Below are 19,529 nucleotides of genomic sequence, written 5' to 3' on the forward strand. Positions count from 1 at the left end.
CAATGAGGATTGATGATAAGGGATCTCCAACCAATGAGGATTGATGATAAGGGATCTTCAACCAATGAGGATTCATAAGGTATCTCTAACCAATGGGAACTCATAAGTGATCACCAATCAAGTAGGACTCATGATAAGTGATCTCCAACCAATGAGGATTCATGATAAGTGATCTCCAACCAATGAGGATTGATGATAAGGGATCTTCAACCAAGTAGGACTCATGATAAGTGATCTCTGACCAATGAGGACTCATGATAAGTGATCTCTGACCAATGAGGACTCATGATAAGTGATCTCTGACCAATGAGGACTCATGATAAGTGATCTCTGACCAATGAGGACTCATGATAAGTGATCTTTGACCAATGAGGACTCATGATAAGTGATCTCTGACCAATGAGGACTCATGATAAGTGATCTTGACCAATGAGGACTCATGATAAGTGATCTCTGACCAATGAGGACTCATGATAAGTGATCTCTGACCAATGAGGACATACACTCACCAGCCAGTTTATTATTTTAGTTTACAATTGGCTCATTCATCCCCCTCCTCTCCCCTGTAACTATTCCCCAGGTCGTTGCTGTAAATGAGAACGTTTTCTCAGTCAACTTATACGGGTAAAATAACAGATAAATAAATACAAATAAAATAAGGTATACCACTCCATTCACGAAAATGGATGGCTCTTACAGAGAGTGTGTCACGTGGCTGTGTCTTGTTATATAAAGCAGGCAGACAGGCATCAAGGCATTCAGTTACTGTTGCACTGCCGTTAGTGTTCCATTGAAAATTAGTTAACTAAGGGAATTTGAGAGTTGTATGAAGGGGCGGCAGGTAGCCTAGGTGGTTAGAGTGTAGAGGCGGCAGGTAGCCTAGGTGGTTAGAGTGTAGAGGCGGCAGGGTAGCCTAGGTGGTTAGAGTGTAGAGGCGGCAGGTAGCCTAGGTGGTTAGAGTGTAGAGGCGGCAGGTAGCCTAGGTGGTTAGAGTGTAGAGGCGGCAGGGTAGCCTAGGTGGTTAGAGTGTAGAGGCGGCAGGGTAGCCTAGTGGTTAGAGTGTAGAGGCGGCAGGGTAGCCTAGTGGTTAGAGTGTAGAGGCGGCAGGGTAGCCTAGTGGTTAGAGTGTAGAGGCGGCAGGGTAGCCTAGTGGTTAGAGTGTAGAGGCGGCAGGGTAGCCTAGGTGGTTAGAGTGTAGAGGCGGCAGGGTAGCCTAGTGGTTAGAGTGTAGAGGCGGCAGGGTAGCCTAGGTGGTTAGAGTGTAGAGGCGGCAGGGTAGCCGGGTGGTTAGAGTGTAGAGGCGGCAGGGTAGCCGAGTGGTTAGAGTGTAGAGGCGGCAGGGTAGCCTAGGTGGTTAGAGTGTAGAGGCGGCAGGTAGCCTAGGTGGTTAGAGTGTAGAGGCGGCAGGGTAGCCTAGGTGGTTAGAGTGTAGAGGCGGCAGGGTAGCCTAGGTGGTTAGAGTGTAGAGGCGGCAGGGTAGCCGAGTGGTTAGAGTGTAGAGGCGGCAGGGTAGCCTAGGTGGTTAGAGTGTAGAGGCGGCAGGGTAGCCGAGTGGTTAGAGTGTAGAGGCGGCAGGGTAGCCTAGGTGGTTAGAGTGTAGAGGCGGCAGGGTAGCCTAGTGGTTAGAGTGTAGAGGCGGCAGGGTAGCCTAGTGGTTAGAGTGTAGAGGCGGCAGGGTAGCCTAGGTGGTTAGAGTGTAGAGGCGGCAGGGTAGCCTAGTGGTTAGAGTGTAGAGGCGGCAGGGTAGCCTAGTGGTTAGAGTGTTGGACTAGTAACCGAAAGGTTGCAAGATCAATTCCCTGAGCTGACAAGGTATAAATCTGTTGTTCTGCCCCTGAACAAGGCAGTTAACCCACAGTTTCTAGGCCGTCATTGAAAATAAGAATTTGTTCTTGACTTACCTAGTTAAATAAAGGTAAAACAAATATTTAAAAAGACAACATGTCTCATTACCTCATGACTGGTGCTCTTGCGCAACCTTATCAGATTCCCCACCCAGCTCATCTTGAAAACCTTGCTGAAAGCTTTATCATAGCTTTGACAGCAGAGGTGTTGGTGGCATCGCAATTACTCCTGTGCATCTTCAATTGGAAATGATTAAGCGGATCTTGTTCTTGCCTCGTTAAATAAAGGTAAAAAAAAAAAGTATCATTGGTGCCAGGTGAGCCGGTTCCAGTATCTCAGAAACGTCTGCTCTCCTGTGCTTTTCACACATGACTGTGTCTAGGGTTTACAGAGAGTGGTGTGACAGAAAAAACTGCTCGTTGATAAGAGCGGTCGAAGGAGAATGGCATGGAACTGTGCAAGTTTACAGGTTGGGTCACAAAACAGGAAAATAACGGCGCAGAACACCATCTCGGAGAGCACAACTAGTCGGTCATGCAGCAGACGACTACACTGGGTTCCAGTCCTATCACCTTAAACCAAGAAGGAGCGGCTCCAGTGGGCAACACTGAGGACTGAAAAAACAACTTCCTGGTTCCTGTTGCTGATGGCAGAGTTAGGATTTGACGTAAAGCAACATGAGTCCATATGGCCCCCATCCTGTCTGGTGTCAAAACGTTACAGGTGATGGAAGGTTTTCCTGGCACACGTTACGTCCCTTGATAGCAAATTGTAGAATCTATGCCCCAAAGAATTCAGGCTGTTCCGGCGGCAATAAACAAAGTATAGGTATGTCAACTCCAACCAATGAGGACTACTCACGTATGCAGCGGGGCGTGGCCTCATTGGAGCTCCACCTCCCAGACTCCTGACAGACGACTGACACGGCCAGGGGGTTGGCCAATCTGAAACCGGGGTTGCACTGGTACATGGCCCTGGCACCAAGAGTGAAGTCCTGCCCGACAATACTACCGTTTACTGGGGGTATAGGCATCCCACAGGCCATCACTGAGAGAGAGAGAGAGAGAGAAAAGAGAGAGAGAGAGAGAGAGAGAGAGAGAGAGAGAGAGAGAGAGATGAAGAGAGAAAACAACATTACAAAATTGAAAACTGAGCTCTGGTAGATATGAATTTAACCAAGATGGAATAAGGGATTATTTCACCTTCAGGTAAAGAACCGGCAGTGACAAAGCACATGACATAAAAACTACCCGGGAGGCTTTAGAACAACCATCTCTGTATGCATAGAGCTTCTCTCACAACATGCCCCTTGTACAAATGCTCTAACTCTCACAAGCATTATCGTGGCATAAACATTAGTTTGCCCCCCCGTCCCCGTCCCCGTCTGCGCTCGGGTAAACATAACCCTAACTGCATCTCAAACGCCACCCTATTCCCTACCAGAGCCCTGGTCAAAACGTACTAAGTAAGGGAATAGGGTGGCCTTTGTGACTCTGTCAGTAGTGAGCTACGTAATTCAGACTACAGATCACACCTGCAGTTGACTTTAGAAGCACACAATGGCCGCCCCGCTGTTACCAATCTCCACATTCCCTGCTGTTGTTGATACAGCACCACCGCAACTGTTGACACAGCTGGCCACCGGAGTAGGGCTGTGGGGCAACTGAAACCCTTAGTTTTGCTTTCTCAGAGAAAGCAAACATAGGAAAACGTCATGGGAAATGACTGTGGTTTTTACAAGGGGTTGTTTTGAGAGGGATAGAGAGGGGCTTTAAAAGAGCAGCTGGGATTTCGGGGGGAAAGATTTCAAATGTTTCCATGTCTACATGATTTCCTGGTGTCTTACAGCATCTTTATTCTATCAACCAATCAAATCTTTCATCGACCAATCAGATCTTCCATCGACCAATCAAATCTTTCATCGACCAATCAGATCTTCCATCGACCAATCAGATCTTCCATCAACCAATCAAATCTTCCATCGACCAATCAAATCTTCCATCAACCAATCAAATCTTCCATCAACCAATCAAATCTTCCATCAACCAATCAAATCTTCCATCAACCAATCAAATCTTCCATCAAACAATCTGTGTGACCTACCATAAATGTGTTCCAAACTTTTCAGAATTGAGGCTTAAAATGAACTCCAGAATCCTTTTCATAGATAACAATCATCATGTTATTCATTTCATCCCCGTCAAGGAGCACATTGTCACTTAATCCAGAAAGTCAAATAGTAAATGTTTACATTTTTAAGTTATGTATTTGGCTAAAGAAAACTAACTGTATAACTTCTCTGTGACAAAATGTTAACTTGACCTCTTCAGTTAAGTCATGGTCACCAACTCCCTGTTTACAATTCAACCCACAAAACCCACACCACCCACACTACCATCAATACCTTTAGAGGACCCCACACCACCATCAATACATTAGAGGACCCCACACCACCATCAATACAGTAGAGGACCCCACACTACCATCAATACATTAGAGGACCCCCACACCACCATCAATACATTAGAGGACCCCACACCACCATCAATACAGTAGAGGACCCCACACCACCATCAATACATTAGAGGACCCCACACCACCATCAATACATTAGAGGACCCCACACTACCATCAATACATTAGAGGACCCCCACACCACCATCAATACATTAGAGGACCCCACACCACCATCAATACAGTAGAGGACCCCACACCACCATCAATACATTAGAGGACCCCCACACCACCATCAATACATTAGAGGACCCCCACACCGCCATCAATACATTAGAGGACCCCACACTACCATCAATACATTAGAGGACCCCACACCACCATCAATACATTAGAGGACCCCCACACCACCATCAATACATTAGAGGACCCCACACTACCATCAATACATTAGAGGACCCCACACCACCATCAATACATTAGAGGACCCCACACCACCATCAATACATTAGAGGACCCCACACTACCATCAATACATTAGAGGACCCCACACTACCATCAATACATTAGAGGACCCCACACCACCATCAATACATTAGAGGACCCCACACCACCATCAATACATTAGAGGACCCCCACACCACCATCAATACATTAGAGGACCCCACACCACCCACACCACCATCAATACATTAGAGGACCCCACACCACCATCAATACATTAGAGGACCCCACACCACCATCAATACATTAGAGGACCCCACACCACCCACACCACCATCAATACATTAGAGGACCCCACACCACCATCAATACATTAGAGGACCCCACACCACCATCAATACATTAGAGGACCCCACACCACCATCAATACATTAGAGGACCCCACACCACCATCAATACATTAGAGGACCCCACACTACCATCAATACATTAGAGGACCCCACACCACCATCAATACATTAGAGGACCCCACACCACCATCAATACATTAGAGGACCCCACACCACCATCAATACATTAGAGGACCCCACACTACCATCAATACATTAGAGGACCCCACACCACCATCAATACATTAGAGGACCCCACACCACCATCAATACATTAGAGGACCCCACACCACCATCAATACATTAGAGGACCCCACACCACCATCAATACATTAGAGGACCCCACACTACCATCAATACATTAGAGGACCCCACACCACCCACACTACCATCAATACATTAGAGGACCCCACACCACCATCAATACATTAGAGGACCCCACACCACCATCAATACATTAGAGGACCCCACACCACCATCAATACATTAGAGGACCCCCACACCACCATCAATACATTAGAGGACCCCCACACCACCATCAATACATTAGAGGACCCCACACCACCATCAATACATTAGAGGACCCCACACCACCATCAATACATTAGAGGACCCCACACCACCATCAATACATTAGAGGACCCCACACCACCATCAATACATTAGAGGACCCCACACCACCATTAGAGGACCCCCAATCACATTAGAGGACCCCACACCACCATCAATACATTAGAGGACCCCACACCCCACCCACATCAATACATTAGAGGACCCCACACCACCATCAATACATTAGAGGACCCCCACCACCATCAATACATTAGAGGACCCCACACCACCATCAATACATTAGAGGACCCCACACCACCATCAATACATTAGAGGACCCCACACCACCATCAATACATTAGAGGACCCCACACCACCATCAATACATTAGAGGACCCCACACTACCATCAATGTTTTAGAGGACCCCACACCATCAATACATTAGAGGACCCCACACCGCCATCAATACATTAGAGGACCCCACACCACCATCAATACATTAGAGGACCCCACCCCCACACCACCATCAATACATTAGAGGACCCCACACCACCATCAATACATTAGAGGACCCCACACCACCCATCAATACATTAGAGGACACCACCATCAATACATTAGAGGACCCCACACCACCATCAATACATTAGAGGACCCCACACCACCATCAATACATTAGAGGACCCCACACCACCATCAATACATTAGAGGACCCCACACCACCATCAATACATTAGAGGACCCCACACCACCATCAATACATTAGAGGACCCCCACACCACCATCAATACATTAGAGGACCCCACACCACCCACACCACCATCAATACATTAGAGGACCCCACACCACCCACACTACCATCAATACATTAGAGGACCCCACACTACCCATCAATACATTAGAGGACCCCACACAATACCCCACTTGTTCAATACATTAGAGGACCCCACACCACCATCAATACATTAGAGGACCCCACCACCATTTGTTACATAGAGGACCCCACACCACCATCAATACATTAGAGGACCCCACACCACCATCAATACATTAGAGGACCCCACACCACCATCAATACATTAGAGGACCCCACACCACCATCAATACATTAGAGGACCCCACACCACCATCAATACATTAGAGGACCCCACACCACCATCAATACATTAGAGGACCCCCATCAATACATTAGAGGACCCCACACATCAATACATTAGAGGACCCCACACCACCATCAATACATTAGAGGACCCCACACCACCATCAATACATTAGAGGACCCCCACACACCATCAATACATTAGAGGACCCCACACCACCATCAATACATTAGAGGACCCCACACCACCATCAATACATTAGAGGACCCCACACCACCATCAATACATTAGAGGACCCCACACCACCATCAATTTCATTAGAGGACCCCACACCACCATCAATACATTAGAGGACCCCACACCACCATCAATACATTAGAGGACCCCACACCACCATCAATACATTAGAGGACCCCACACCACCATCAATACATTAGAGGACCCCACACCACCATCAATACATTAGAGGACCCCACACCATCAATACATTAGAGGACCCCACACCACCATCAATACATTAGAGGACCCCACACTACCATCAATACCATCAATAGAGGACCCCACACCACCATCAATACATTAGAGGACCCACACCACCATCAATACATTAGAGGACCCCACACCACCATCAATACATTAGAGGACCCCACACCACCATCAATTTCATTAGAGGACCCCACACCACCATCAATACATTAGAGGACCCCACACCGTCCATCAATACATTAGAGGACCCCACACCACCATCAATACATTAGAGGACCCCACACCACCATCAATACATTAGAGGACCCCACACCACCATCAATACATTAGAGGACCCCACACCACCATCAATACATTAGAGGACCCCACACCACCATCAATACATTAGAGGACCCCACACCACCATCAATACATTAGAGGACCCCACACACCCACCATCAATACATTAGAGGACCCCACACCACCATCAATACATTAGAGGACCCCACACCACCATCAATACATTAGAGGACCCCACACCACCATCAATACATTAGAGGACCCCACACCACCCATTTGTTTACATTAGAGGACCCCACACCACCATCAATACATTAGAGGACCCCACACCACCATCAATACATTAGAGGACCCCACACCACCATCAATACATTAGAGGACCCCACACCACCATCAATACATTAGAGGACCCCACACCACCATCAATACATTAGAGGACCCCACACCACCATCAATACATTAGAGGACCCCACACCACCATCAATACATTAGAGGACCCCCACACCACCATCAATACATTAGAGGACCCCACACCACCCACACCACCATCAATACATTAGAGGACCCCCACACCACCATCAATACATTAGAGGACCCCCACACCACCATCAATACATTAGAGGACCCCACCATCAATACATTAGAGGACCCCACACCACCATCAATACATTAGAGGACCCCACACCACCATCAATACATTAGAGGACCCCCACCACACCACCATCATCATACATTAGAGGACCCCACACCACCATCAATACATTAGAGGACCCCACACCACCATCAATACATTAGAGGACCCCACACCACCATCAATACATTAGAGGACCCCACACCACCCATCAATACATTAGAGGACCCCACACCACCATCAATACATTAGAGGACCCCACACCACACCCACCATCAATACATTAGAGGACCCCACACCACCATCAATACATTAGAGGACCCCACACCACCATCAATACATTAGAGGACCCCACACCACCATCAATACATTAGAGGACCCCCACACCACCATCAATTTTTTAGAGGACCCCACACCACCATCAATACATTAGAGGACCCCACACCACCATCAATACATTAGAGGACCCCACACCACCATCAATACATTAGAGGACCCCACACACCCACCATCAATACATTAGAGGACCCCACACCACCATCAATACCATTACATTAGAGGACCCCACACTACCATCAATACATTAGAGGACCCCACACCCCACCCATCAATACATTAGAGGACCCCACACCACCATCAATACATTAGAGGACCCCACACCACCATCAATACATTAGAGGACCCCACACCACCATCAATACATTAGAGGACCCCACACCACCATCAATACATTAGAGGACCCCACACCACCATCAATACATTAGAGGACCCCACACCACCATCAATACATTAGAGGACCCCACACCACCATCAATACATTAGAGGACCCCACACCACCATCAATACATTAGAGGACCCCACACTACCATCAATACATTAGAGGACCCCACACCACCATCAATACATTAGAGGACCCCACACCACCATCAATACATTAGAGGACCCACACCACCATCAATACATTAGAGGACCCCACACCACCATCAATACATTAGAGGACCCCCCACACCACCATCAATACATTAGAGGACCCCACACCACCATCCATTAGAGGACCCCACACCACCATCAATAGAGGACCCCACCACCACACCACCATCAATACATTAGAGGACCCCACACCACCCACACCACCATCAATACATTAGAGGACCCCACACCACCATCAATACATTAGAGGACCCACCACACCACCATCAATACATTAGAGGACCCCACACCACCATCAATACATTAGAGGACCCCACACCACCATCAATACATTAGAGGACCCCACACCACCATCAATACATTAGAGGACCCCACACCACCATCAATACATTAGAGGACCCTACACCACCATCAATACATTAGAGGACCCCATCAATACATTAGAGGACCCCACACCACCATCAATACATTAGAGGACCCCACACCACCATCAATACATTAGAGGACCCCACACCACCATCAATACATTAGAGGACCCCACACCACCATCAATACATTAGAGGACCCCACACCACCATCAATACATTAGAGGACCCCACACCACCATCAATACATTAGAGGACCCCACACCACCATCAATACATTAGAGGACCCCACCACCATCAATACATTAGAGGACCCACCCCCACACCACCATCAATACATTAGAGGACCCCCACACCACCATCACCACCATCAATACATTAGAGGACCCCCACACACCACCATCAATACATTAGAGGACCCCCACACCACCATCAATACATTAGAGGACCCCACACCACCATCAATACATTAGAGGACCCCCACACCACCATCAATACATTAGAGGACCCCACACCACCATCAATACATTAGAGGACCCCACACCACCATCAATACATTAGAGGACCCCACACCACCATCAATACATTAGAGGACCCCACACCACCATCAATACATTAGAGGACCCCCACACAATACATTAGAGGACCATCAATACATTAGAGGACCCCACACCACCATCAATACATTAGAGGACCCCACACCACCATCAATACATTAGAGGACCCCCACCACTACCATCAATACATTAGAGGACCCCCACACCACCATCAATACATTAGAGGACCCCACACCACCATCAATACATTAGAGGACCCCACACACCACCATCAATACATTAGAGGACCCCACACCACCATCAATACATTAGAGGACCCCACACCACCATCAATACATTAGAGGACCCCACACCACCATCAATACATTAGAGGACCCCACACCACCATCAATACATTAGAGGACCCCACACCACCATCAATACATTAGAGGACCCCACACCACCATCAATACATTAGAGGACCCCACACCCACCACCATCAATACATTAGAGGACCCCACACCACCATCAATACATTAGAGGACCCCACACCACCATCAATACATTAGAGGACCCCCACACCACCATCAATACATTAGAGGACCCCACACCACCATCAATACATTAGAGGACCCCACACCACCATCAATACATTAGAGGACCCCACACCACCATCAATACATTAGAGGACCCCACACCACCATCAATACATTAGAGGACCCCACACCACCATCAATACATTAGAGGACCCCACACCACCATCAATACATTAGAGGACCCCACACCACCATCAATACATTAGAGGACCCCCACACCACCATCAATACATTAGAGGACCCCACACCACCATCAATACATTAGAGGACCCCACACCACCATCAATACATTAGAGGACCCCCACACCACCATCAATACATTAGAGGACCCCACACCACCATCAATACATTAGAGGACCCCACATTACATTAGAGGACCCCACACCACCATCAATACATTAGAGGACCCCACACCACCATCAATACATTAGAGGACCCCACACCACCATCAATACATTAGAGGACCCCACACCACCATCAATACATTAGAGGACCCCACACCACCATCAATACATTAGAGGACCCCCACACCACCATCAATACATTAGAGGACCCCACACCACCATCAATACATTAGAGGACCCCACACCACCATCAATACATTAGAGGACCCCACACCACCATCAATACATTAGAGGACCCCACACCACCATCAATACATTAGAGGACCCCACACCACCATCAATACATTAGAGGACCCCACACCACCATCAATACCATTACATTAGACCCCACACCTCCATCAATACATTAGAGGACCCCCACACCTCCATCAATACATTAGAGGACCCCACACCACCCACACCACCATCAATACATTAGAGGACCCCCACACCTCCATCAATACATTAGAGGACCCCACACCACCCACACCACCATCAATACATTAGAGGACCCCCACACCACCATCAATACATTAGAAGCCTTGACATGAATATTTCTATACAACAAAATGAGAAATTTTGAAAGTAATCTACAGCGTCAAGAAAAAGTTAATGAACCCTTTGGATTGACCTGGATTTAACCTGATCTTCATCTAAGTCACAACAACAGACAAACACAGTCTGCTTTAACTAATAACACACAAACAATTATACATGTTCATGTCTTTATTGATCACACAGTGTAAACTTTCACAGTGCAGGGTGGGAAAAGTATTGTGTTTAGTATTGCATCCTTGTATTGAATAACTGGTTGACCCTCCTTTGACAGCAATAACCTCAACCAAACGTTTTCTGTAGTCAGGAAGGAATTTTGGGCCATTCCTCTTTACAAAACTGTTTCAGTTCAGCAATATTATTGGGAATGTCTGGTGTTAACTGCTCTCTTGAGGTCATGCCACAGTATCTCAATCAGGTTGAGGTCAGGACTCTGACTGGGCCACTCCAGAGTGGGTATTTTCATCCTTTGAAGCCACTCGGTTGTTGGTTTACTTCTGTGTTTTGGGTCGTTGTCCTGTTGCAAAAACCCAACTTCTGCTGAGCTTCAATTGGAGGACAGATAGCCTGACATTCTCCTGCTAAATGTCTTGATAAACCTTGGAATTCATTTTTCCGTCGATGGTAGCGAGCTGTAGCAAAGCAGCTTCAAAGCATGATGCTCCCTCCACCGTACTTTACAGTTGGGACGAGGTTTAGATGATGGTGTGATGTGCCTTTTTTCTCTCCACACAGTGTTGTGTGTTCCTTCCTTCCAAACAACTCAACTTTAGTTTCATCTGTCCACAGAATATTTCACCAGTAGTGCTGTGTAACATCCAGATGCTCTTTTGCGAACTTCAGACGTGCAGCAATGCTTTTTTTCGGACAGCAGTGGCTTCTTCCGTGGTGTCCTCCCATGAACACCATTCTTGTTTAGTGTTTTACGTATCGTGGACTTGTCAACAGAGATGTTAGGATGTCCCAGAGATTTCTGTAAGTCTTTAGCTGACTCTCTAGGATTCTTCTTAATAACCTCATTGAGCATTCTGCGCTGTGGTCTAGCAGTCATCTTTGCAGGACGGCCACTCCTAGGTAGAGTAGCAACAGTGCTGAACTTTCTCCATTTATAGACAATATGTCTTACTGATGAACATCAAGGCTTTTAGAGACACTTTTGGAACCCTTTCCAGCTTTATGCAAGTCAACAAATCTTAATCTTGGGTCTTCTGAGATCTCTTTTGTTCGAGGCATGATTCACATCAGGCAATGCTTCTTGTGAATAGCAAACTCATATTTTGTGAGTGTTTTTTATTGGGCAGGGCAGGGCAGAGCTGCCCTTATTGGGCAGGGCAGCTCTACCCAACATCTCTAATCTTGTCTCATTGATTGGACTCCGGGATAGTTGACTCCTGACTCCAAGTAGCTTTTGGAGAAGTCATTAGCCTAAGGGTTCACATACGTTTTCCAATATACACTTTGAATGTTTAAATGATGTATTCAATAGAAACAAGAAAAATACAATAACTTGTGTGTTATTAGTTTAAGCAGACTGTGTTTGTCTATTGTTGTAACTTAGATGAAGATCAGATCAAATTTGGTGACCAATATATGCAGAAATCCAGATCATTCCAAACGGTTCACATCATTTCTCTTGCGACTGTACATGGGGGGGATTCCAACCAGCTAATATAATGTTTCCTTTAAATGTTTCCTTTCTCTACCAATATTCTGACCTTTCAACATAAACATGAGAACACCTTTGTATTCACCTGCTATACATTTGGGGTTGAGAGAGAATAAATGTGTCTGCTGATAAGAACTAATGAACCCGTCAGTTTTCTTAGTGGGAAGAGCATCTAGGTCAATGAAATGAAGGTGTGTCTACCGATACGCTGTATTCTGACCCCGATTCCACCACCTTTAAACACGAGGAAACCACGAATAAGTCCTAGCCAACCTGCCGGTTCAAAGCGGAAAAGGCATCTACTTTTTTTCTTGATAGAAATAACACCATTCTCCATATACTGTCATTTACAACTCGATCAGAGCTATCGATCAGAGCTATCGATCAGAGCTATCGATCAGAGCTATTGATCAGAGCTATCGATCAGAGCTATCGATCAGAGCTATTGATCAGAGCTATCGATCAGAGCTATCGATCAGACCTATTGATCAGAGCTATTGATCAGAGCTATTGAGCAGAGCTATCGATCAGAGCTATCGATCAGAGCTATCGATCAGAGCTATTAATCAGAGCTATTGATCAGAGCTATCGATCAGAGCTATCGATCAGAGCTATTGATCAGAGCTATTGATAAGGGCTGGGTAAATTAGTGATATGTTATGGGATGTGAAATATACAAAGGACACATGTTTTAGACCTAATTTACCTTATGATCGCTGGAGGCAAACGTGAAATGAGTCATAAGGCAGCCAACTGAAGCATATCACCTTTGATCGTGTAACGTTGATGAAATGCTGTGCAATCATGCAGAATTTAAGTTGTACAGACTAAATACTGCAGTATTTATGCTGCAGTAGTTTATGTGTCGGGGGGCTGGGGTCAGTTTGTTATATCTGGAGTACTTCTCCTGTCCTATTCGGTGTCCTGTGTGAATCTAAGTGTGCGTTCTCTAATTCTCTCCTTCTCTCTTTCTTTCTCTCTCTCGGAGGACCTGAGCCCTAGGACCATGCCCCAGGACTACCTGACATGATGACTCCTTGCTGTCCCCAGTCCACCTGACTGTGCTGCTGCTCCAGTTTCAACTGTTCTGCCTTATTATTATTCGACCATGCTGGTCATTTATGAACATTTGAACATCTTGGCCATGTTCTGTTATAATCTCCACCCGGCACAGCCAGAAGAGGACTGGCAACCCCACATAGCCTGGTTCCTCTCTAGGTTTCTTCCTAGGTTTTGGCCTTTCTAGGGAGTTTTTCCTAGCCACCGTGCTTCTACACCTGCATTGCTTGCTGTTTGGGGTTTTAGGCTGGGTTTCTGTACAGCACTTTGAGATATCAGCTGATGTACGAAGGGCTATATAAATACATTTGATTTGATTTGATTTGATTTTAACTTTAAAACGTCTTAATTATAGACTAGCCTGACTTTCTCTGTCTCCTTTTTCTATCGCGTTAATTATGAACCACTATCAGTATGGACAGTCAGACTAATAACCACACATATTCAACTGTACATTTTTATATATATTTTTTAACCTTTATTTAACTTGGCAAGTCAGTTAATTAAGAACAAATTATTATTTGCAATGACGGCCGACCCCGGCCAAACACGGACGACACTGGGCCAAACACGGACGACACTGGGCCAAACACGGACGACACTGGGCCAATGACGGCCGACCCCGGCCAAACACGGACGACACTGGGCCAATGACGGCCTACCCCGGCCAAACACGGACGACACTGGGCCAATGACGGCCTACCCCGGCCAAACACGGACGACACTGGTCCAATGACGGCCGACACTGGGCCAAACACGGCCGACACTGGGCCAAACACGGACGACACTGGGCCAAACACGGACGACACTGGGCCAAACACGGCCGACACTGGGCCAAACACGGACAACACTGGGCCAAACACGGACGACACTGGGCCAATGATGGCCGACCCCGGCCAAACACTAACACAGACGACGCTGGGCCCATTGTGCGCTGCCCCATGGGACTCCCAATCACGGCTCGTTGTGATACAGACTAGAATCGAACCAGGGTCTGTGGTGACACTTCTATCACTGAGATGCAGTGTCTTAGACCGCTGAACCAGGGTCTGTAGTGATGTACTGAGATTCAGTGCCTTAGACCTCTGAACCAGGGTCTGTAGTGACTCCTCTAGCACTGAGATGCAGTGCCTTAGACCGCTGAACCAGGGTCTGTAGTGACTCCTCTAACACTGAGATGCAGTGCCTTAGACCTCTGAACCAGGGTCTGTAGTGACACCTCTAGCACTGAGATGCAGTGCCTTAGACCTCTGAACCAGGGTCTGTAGTGACGCCTCTAGCACTGAGATGTCTTAGACATCTGAACCAGGGTCTGTAGTGACTCCTCTAGCACTGAGATGCAGTGCCTTAGACCACTGAACCAGGGTCTGTAGTGACGCCTCTAGCACTGAGATGCAGCGTCTTAGACCTCTGAAACAGGGTCTGTAGTGACGCCTCTAACACTGAGATGCAGTGCCTTAGACCTCTGAACCAGGGTCTGTAGTGACGCCTCTAACACTGAGATGCAGTGTCTTAGACCTCTGAACCAGGGTCTGTAGTGACGCCTCTAACACTGAGATGCAGTGTCTTAGACCTCTGAACCAGGGTCTGTAGTGACGCCTCTAACACTGAGATGCAGTGCCTTAGACCTCTGAACCAGGGTCTGTAGTGACGCCTCTAACACTGAGATGCAGTGTCTTAGACCTCTGAACCAGGGTCTGTAGTGATGCACTGAGATGCAGTGTCTTAGACCTCTGATCCAGGGTCTGTAGTGACACCTCTAGCACTGAGATGCAGTGCCTTAGACCGCTGAACCAGGGTCTGTAGTGACGCCTCTAGCACTGAGATGCAGTGCCTTAGACCTCTGAACCAGGGTCTGTAGTGACGCCTCTAACACTGAGATGCAGTGTCTTAGACCTCTGAACTAGGGACTGTAGTGACGCCTCTAGCACTGAGATGCAGTGCCTTAGACCGCTGAACCAGGGTCTGTAGTGACGCCTCTAGCACTGAGACGCAGTGCCTTAGACCTCTGAACCAGGGTCTGTAGTGACGCCTCTAACACTGAGATGCAGTGTCTTAGACCTCTGAACCAGTGTCTGTAGTGACGCCTCTAGCACTGAGATGCAGTGTCTTAGACCTCTGAACCAGGGTCTGTAGTGACGCCTCGAACACTGAGATGCAGTGCCTTAAACCGCTGAACCAGGGTCTGTAGTGACGCCTCTAGCACTGAGATGCAGTGCCTTAGACCTCTGAACCAGGGTCTGTAGTGACGCCTCTACCACTGAGATGCAGTGCCTTAGACCTCTGAACCAGGGTCTGTAGTGACGCCTCTAGCACTGAGATGCAGTGCATTAGACCTCTGAACCAGGGTCTGTAGTGACGCCTCTAGCACTGAGATGCAGTGCCTTAGACCGCTGAGCCAGGGTCTGTAGTGACACCTCTAGCACTGAGATGCAGTGTCTTAGACCACTGAGCCAGGGTCTGTAGTGACACCTCTAGCACTGAGATGCAGTGCCTTAAACCTCTGAACCAGGGTCTGTAGTGACGCCTCTAGCACTGAGATGCAGTGTCTTAGACAGCTGAACCAGGGTCTGTAGTGACGCCTCTAACACTGAGATGCAGTGCCTTAGACCTCTGAACCAGGGTCTGTAGTGACGTCTCTAGCACTGAGATGCAGTGCCTTAGACCACTGCACCACTCGGGAGCCCAATATACTGTTAGTTCCCTTCAGATGGTACAGCCTACATTATCATTCCATTTAATTACATTGTTTAGTTCACATTACTTTGCCTCCTCTGTAAACGCCGCCACGGCCGTGTGGTTGTTGCTGAGGATCATTAGTAACAGGTGGTCGCCACGGCCGTGTGGTTGTTGCTGATGATCATTAGTAACAGGTGGTCGCCACGGCCGTGTGGTTGTTGCTGAGGATCATTAGTAACAGGTGGTAGCCACGGCCGTGTGGTTGTTGCTGAGGATCATTAGTAACAGGTGGTAGCCACGGCCGTGTGGTTGTTGCTGAGGATCATTAGTAACAGGTGGTAGCCACGGCCGTGTGGTTGTTGCTGAGGATCATTAGTAACAGGTGGTAGCCACGGCCGTGTGGTTGTTGCTGAGGATCATTAGTAACAGGTGGTAGCCACGGCCGTGTGGTTGTTGCTGAGGATCATTAGTAACAGGTGGTAGCCACGGCCGTGTGGTTGTTGCTGAGGATCATTAGTAACAGGGGTAGCCACGGCCGTGTGGTTGTTGCTGAGGATCATTAGTAACAGGTGGTAGCCACGGCCGGGTGGTTGTTGCTGAGGATCATTAGTAACAGGTGGTAGCCACGGCCGTGTGGTTGTTGCTGAGGATCATTAGTAACAGGTGGTAGCCACGGCCGTGTGGTTGTTGCTGAGGATCATTAGTAACAGGGGTAGCCACGGCCGTGTGGTTGTTGCTGAGGATCATTAGTAACAGGTGGTAGCCACGGCCGTGTGGTTGTTGCTGAGGATCATTAGTAACAGGTGGTAGCCACGGCCGTGTGGTTGTTGCTGAGGATCATTAGTAACAGGTGGTAGCCACGGCCGTGTGGTTGTTGCTGAGGATCATTAGTAACAGGTGGTAGCCACGGCCGTGTGGTTGTTGCTGAGGATCATTAGTAACAGGTGGTAGCCACGGCCGTGTGGTTGTTGCTGAGGATCATTAGTAACAGGTGGTAGCCACGGCCGTGGGTTGTTGCTGAGGATCATTAGTAACAGGTGGTAGCCACGGCCGTGTGGTTGTTGCTGAGGATCATTAGTAACAGGTGATAATACAAAACAGACATGTGGTTGTTGCTGAGGATCATGGTAACAGGTGGTAGCCACGGCCGTGTGGTTGAACCTGAGGATCGGCGTAACAGGTGGTAGGTCCACGGCAGTGTGGTTGTTGCTGAGGATCATTAGTAACAGGTGGGCACCACGGCCAGTGGTTGTTGCCGAGGATCATTAGTAACAGGTGGTAGCTACCCGTGTGGTTGTTGCTGAGGATCAAACCATCTGGATTAGTAACAGGTGGTGTTCGCCACGGCCGTGTGGTTGTTGCTGAGGATCCTTAGTAACAGGTGGTAGCCACGGCCGTGACTGGTTGTTGCTGAGGATCATTAGTAACAGGTGGTAGCCACGGCCGTGTGGTTGTTGCTGAGGATCATTAGTAACAGGTGGTAGCCCCATCAGAATGTGTGGTTGTTGCTGAGGATCATTAGTAACAAGGTGTAGCCACGGCCGTGTGGTTGTTGCTGAGGATCATTAGTAACAGGTGGTAGCCACGGGAAGTGTGGTTGTTGCTGAGGATCATTAGTAACAGGTGGTAGCCACAGCCGTGTGGTTGTTGCTGAGGATCATTAGTAACAGGTGGTCCATACGGCCGTGTGGTTGTTGCTGAGGATCATTAGTAACAGGTGGTATTTAAAGGTTGTGTGGTTGTTGCTGAGGATCATTAGTAACAGGTGTCTGTTCTTAGCCACGGTCCGTGTGGTTGTTGCTGAGGATCATTAGTAACAGGTGGTAGCCAACATGGTCCGTGTGGTTGTTGCTGAGGATCATTTAAAGGTGGTAAGGTGTCTGTTCTTGCAACAGGATCATTATTTAACAGGGGGTGTCTGTTCTTAGCCAGGACGTGTGGTTGTTGCTGAGGATCATTAGTAACAGGTGGTAGCCACATGCCGTGGGAAGGTGTTGCTGAGGATCATTAGTAACAGGTGGTAGCCACGGCCGTGGGAAGGTTGTTGCTGAGGATCATTAGTAACAGGTGGTGTCTGCCACGGTCCGTTTGGTTGTTGCTGAGGATCATTAGTAACAGGTGGTAGCCACGGCCGTGTGGTTGTTGCTGAGGATCATTAGTAACAGGTGATAATACAAAACAGACATGTAGGATAAATACATTGTTATGGAGCGAAGTGTCTGACCGAGCAACGTAACAGGTTGAACCTGACGCATGGCGCAATACTTGACATGGTCAGTGCAGGTATATTTAGACGAAGGGTCTGTATAGCCTACTATTGTACAAGGGAAGGTGTCTGTTCTGATATAATTCTATATACACTAATCATCCCAACATTAGAACAGTAACCAGTATCGACGCACCAAGTCTGGAACCAACAGGACCCTGACCAGCTTCTACCCCCCAAACCATAGACTGTTCTCTCTGCTACCACACAGTCCAGCAGTTACCGATGAAGGTGTCTGTTCCAAACAGGACCCTGAAAGGGAGGTGTCTGTTCTACCCATGGTCCAAACCATAGACTGTTCTCTTCTGCTACC

The 19,529-nt window shown here is 47.8% G+C and overlaps 1 protein-coding gene across 1 annotated transcript in view; it reads right to left on the reverse strand.

Moving 5' to 3' along the window:
* Positions 1 to 19,529, reverse strand: part of csmd2 (CUB and Sushi multiple domains 2) — a 726,975-nt gene that overhangs the window by 106,782 nt on the left and 600,664 nt on the right. Inside the window, exon 20 of the mRNA XM_065020074.1 lies at positions 2,707 to 2,892. Coding sequence (XP_064876146.1) covers positions 2,707 to 2,892 — 186 coding nt within the window. The remainder of the gene's footprint in view (positions 1 to 2,706; positions 2,893 to 19,529) is intronic.

Source organism: Oncorhynchus nerka, linkage group LG7 (assembly GCF_034236695.1).
Source record: "Oncorhynchus nerka isolate Pitt River linkage group LG7, Oner_Uvic_2.0, whole genome shotgun sequence".
NCBI classification, from domain to species: Eukaryota; Metazoa; Chordata; class Actinopteri; order Salmoniformes; family Salmonidae; genus Oncorhynchus; species Oncorhynchus nerka.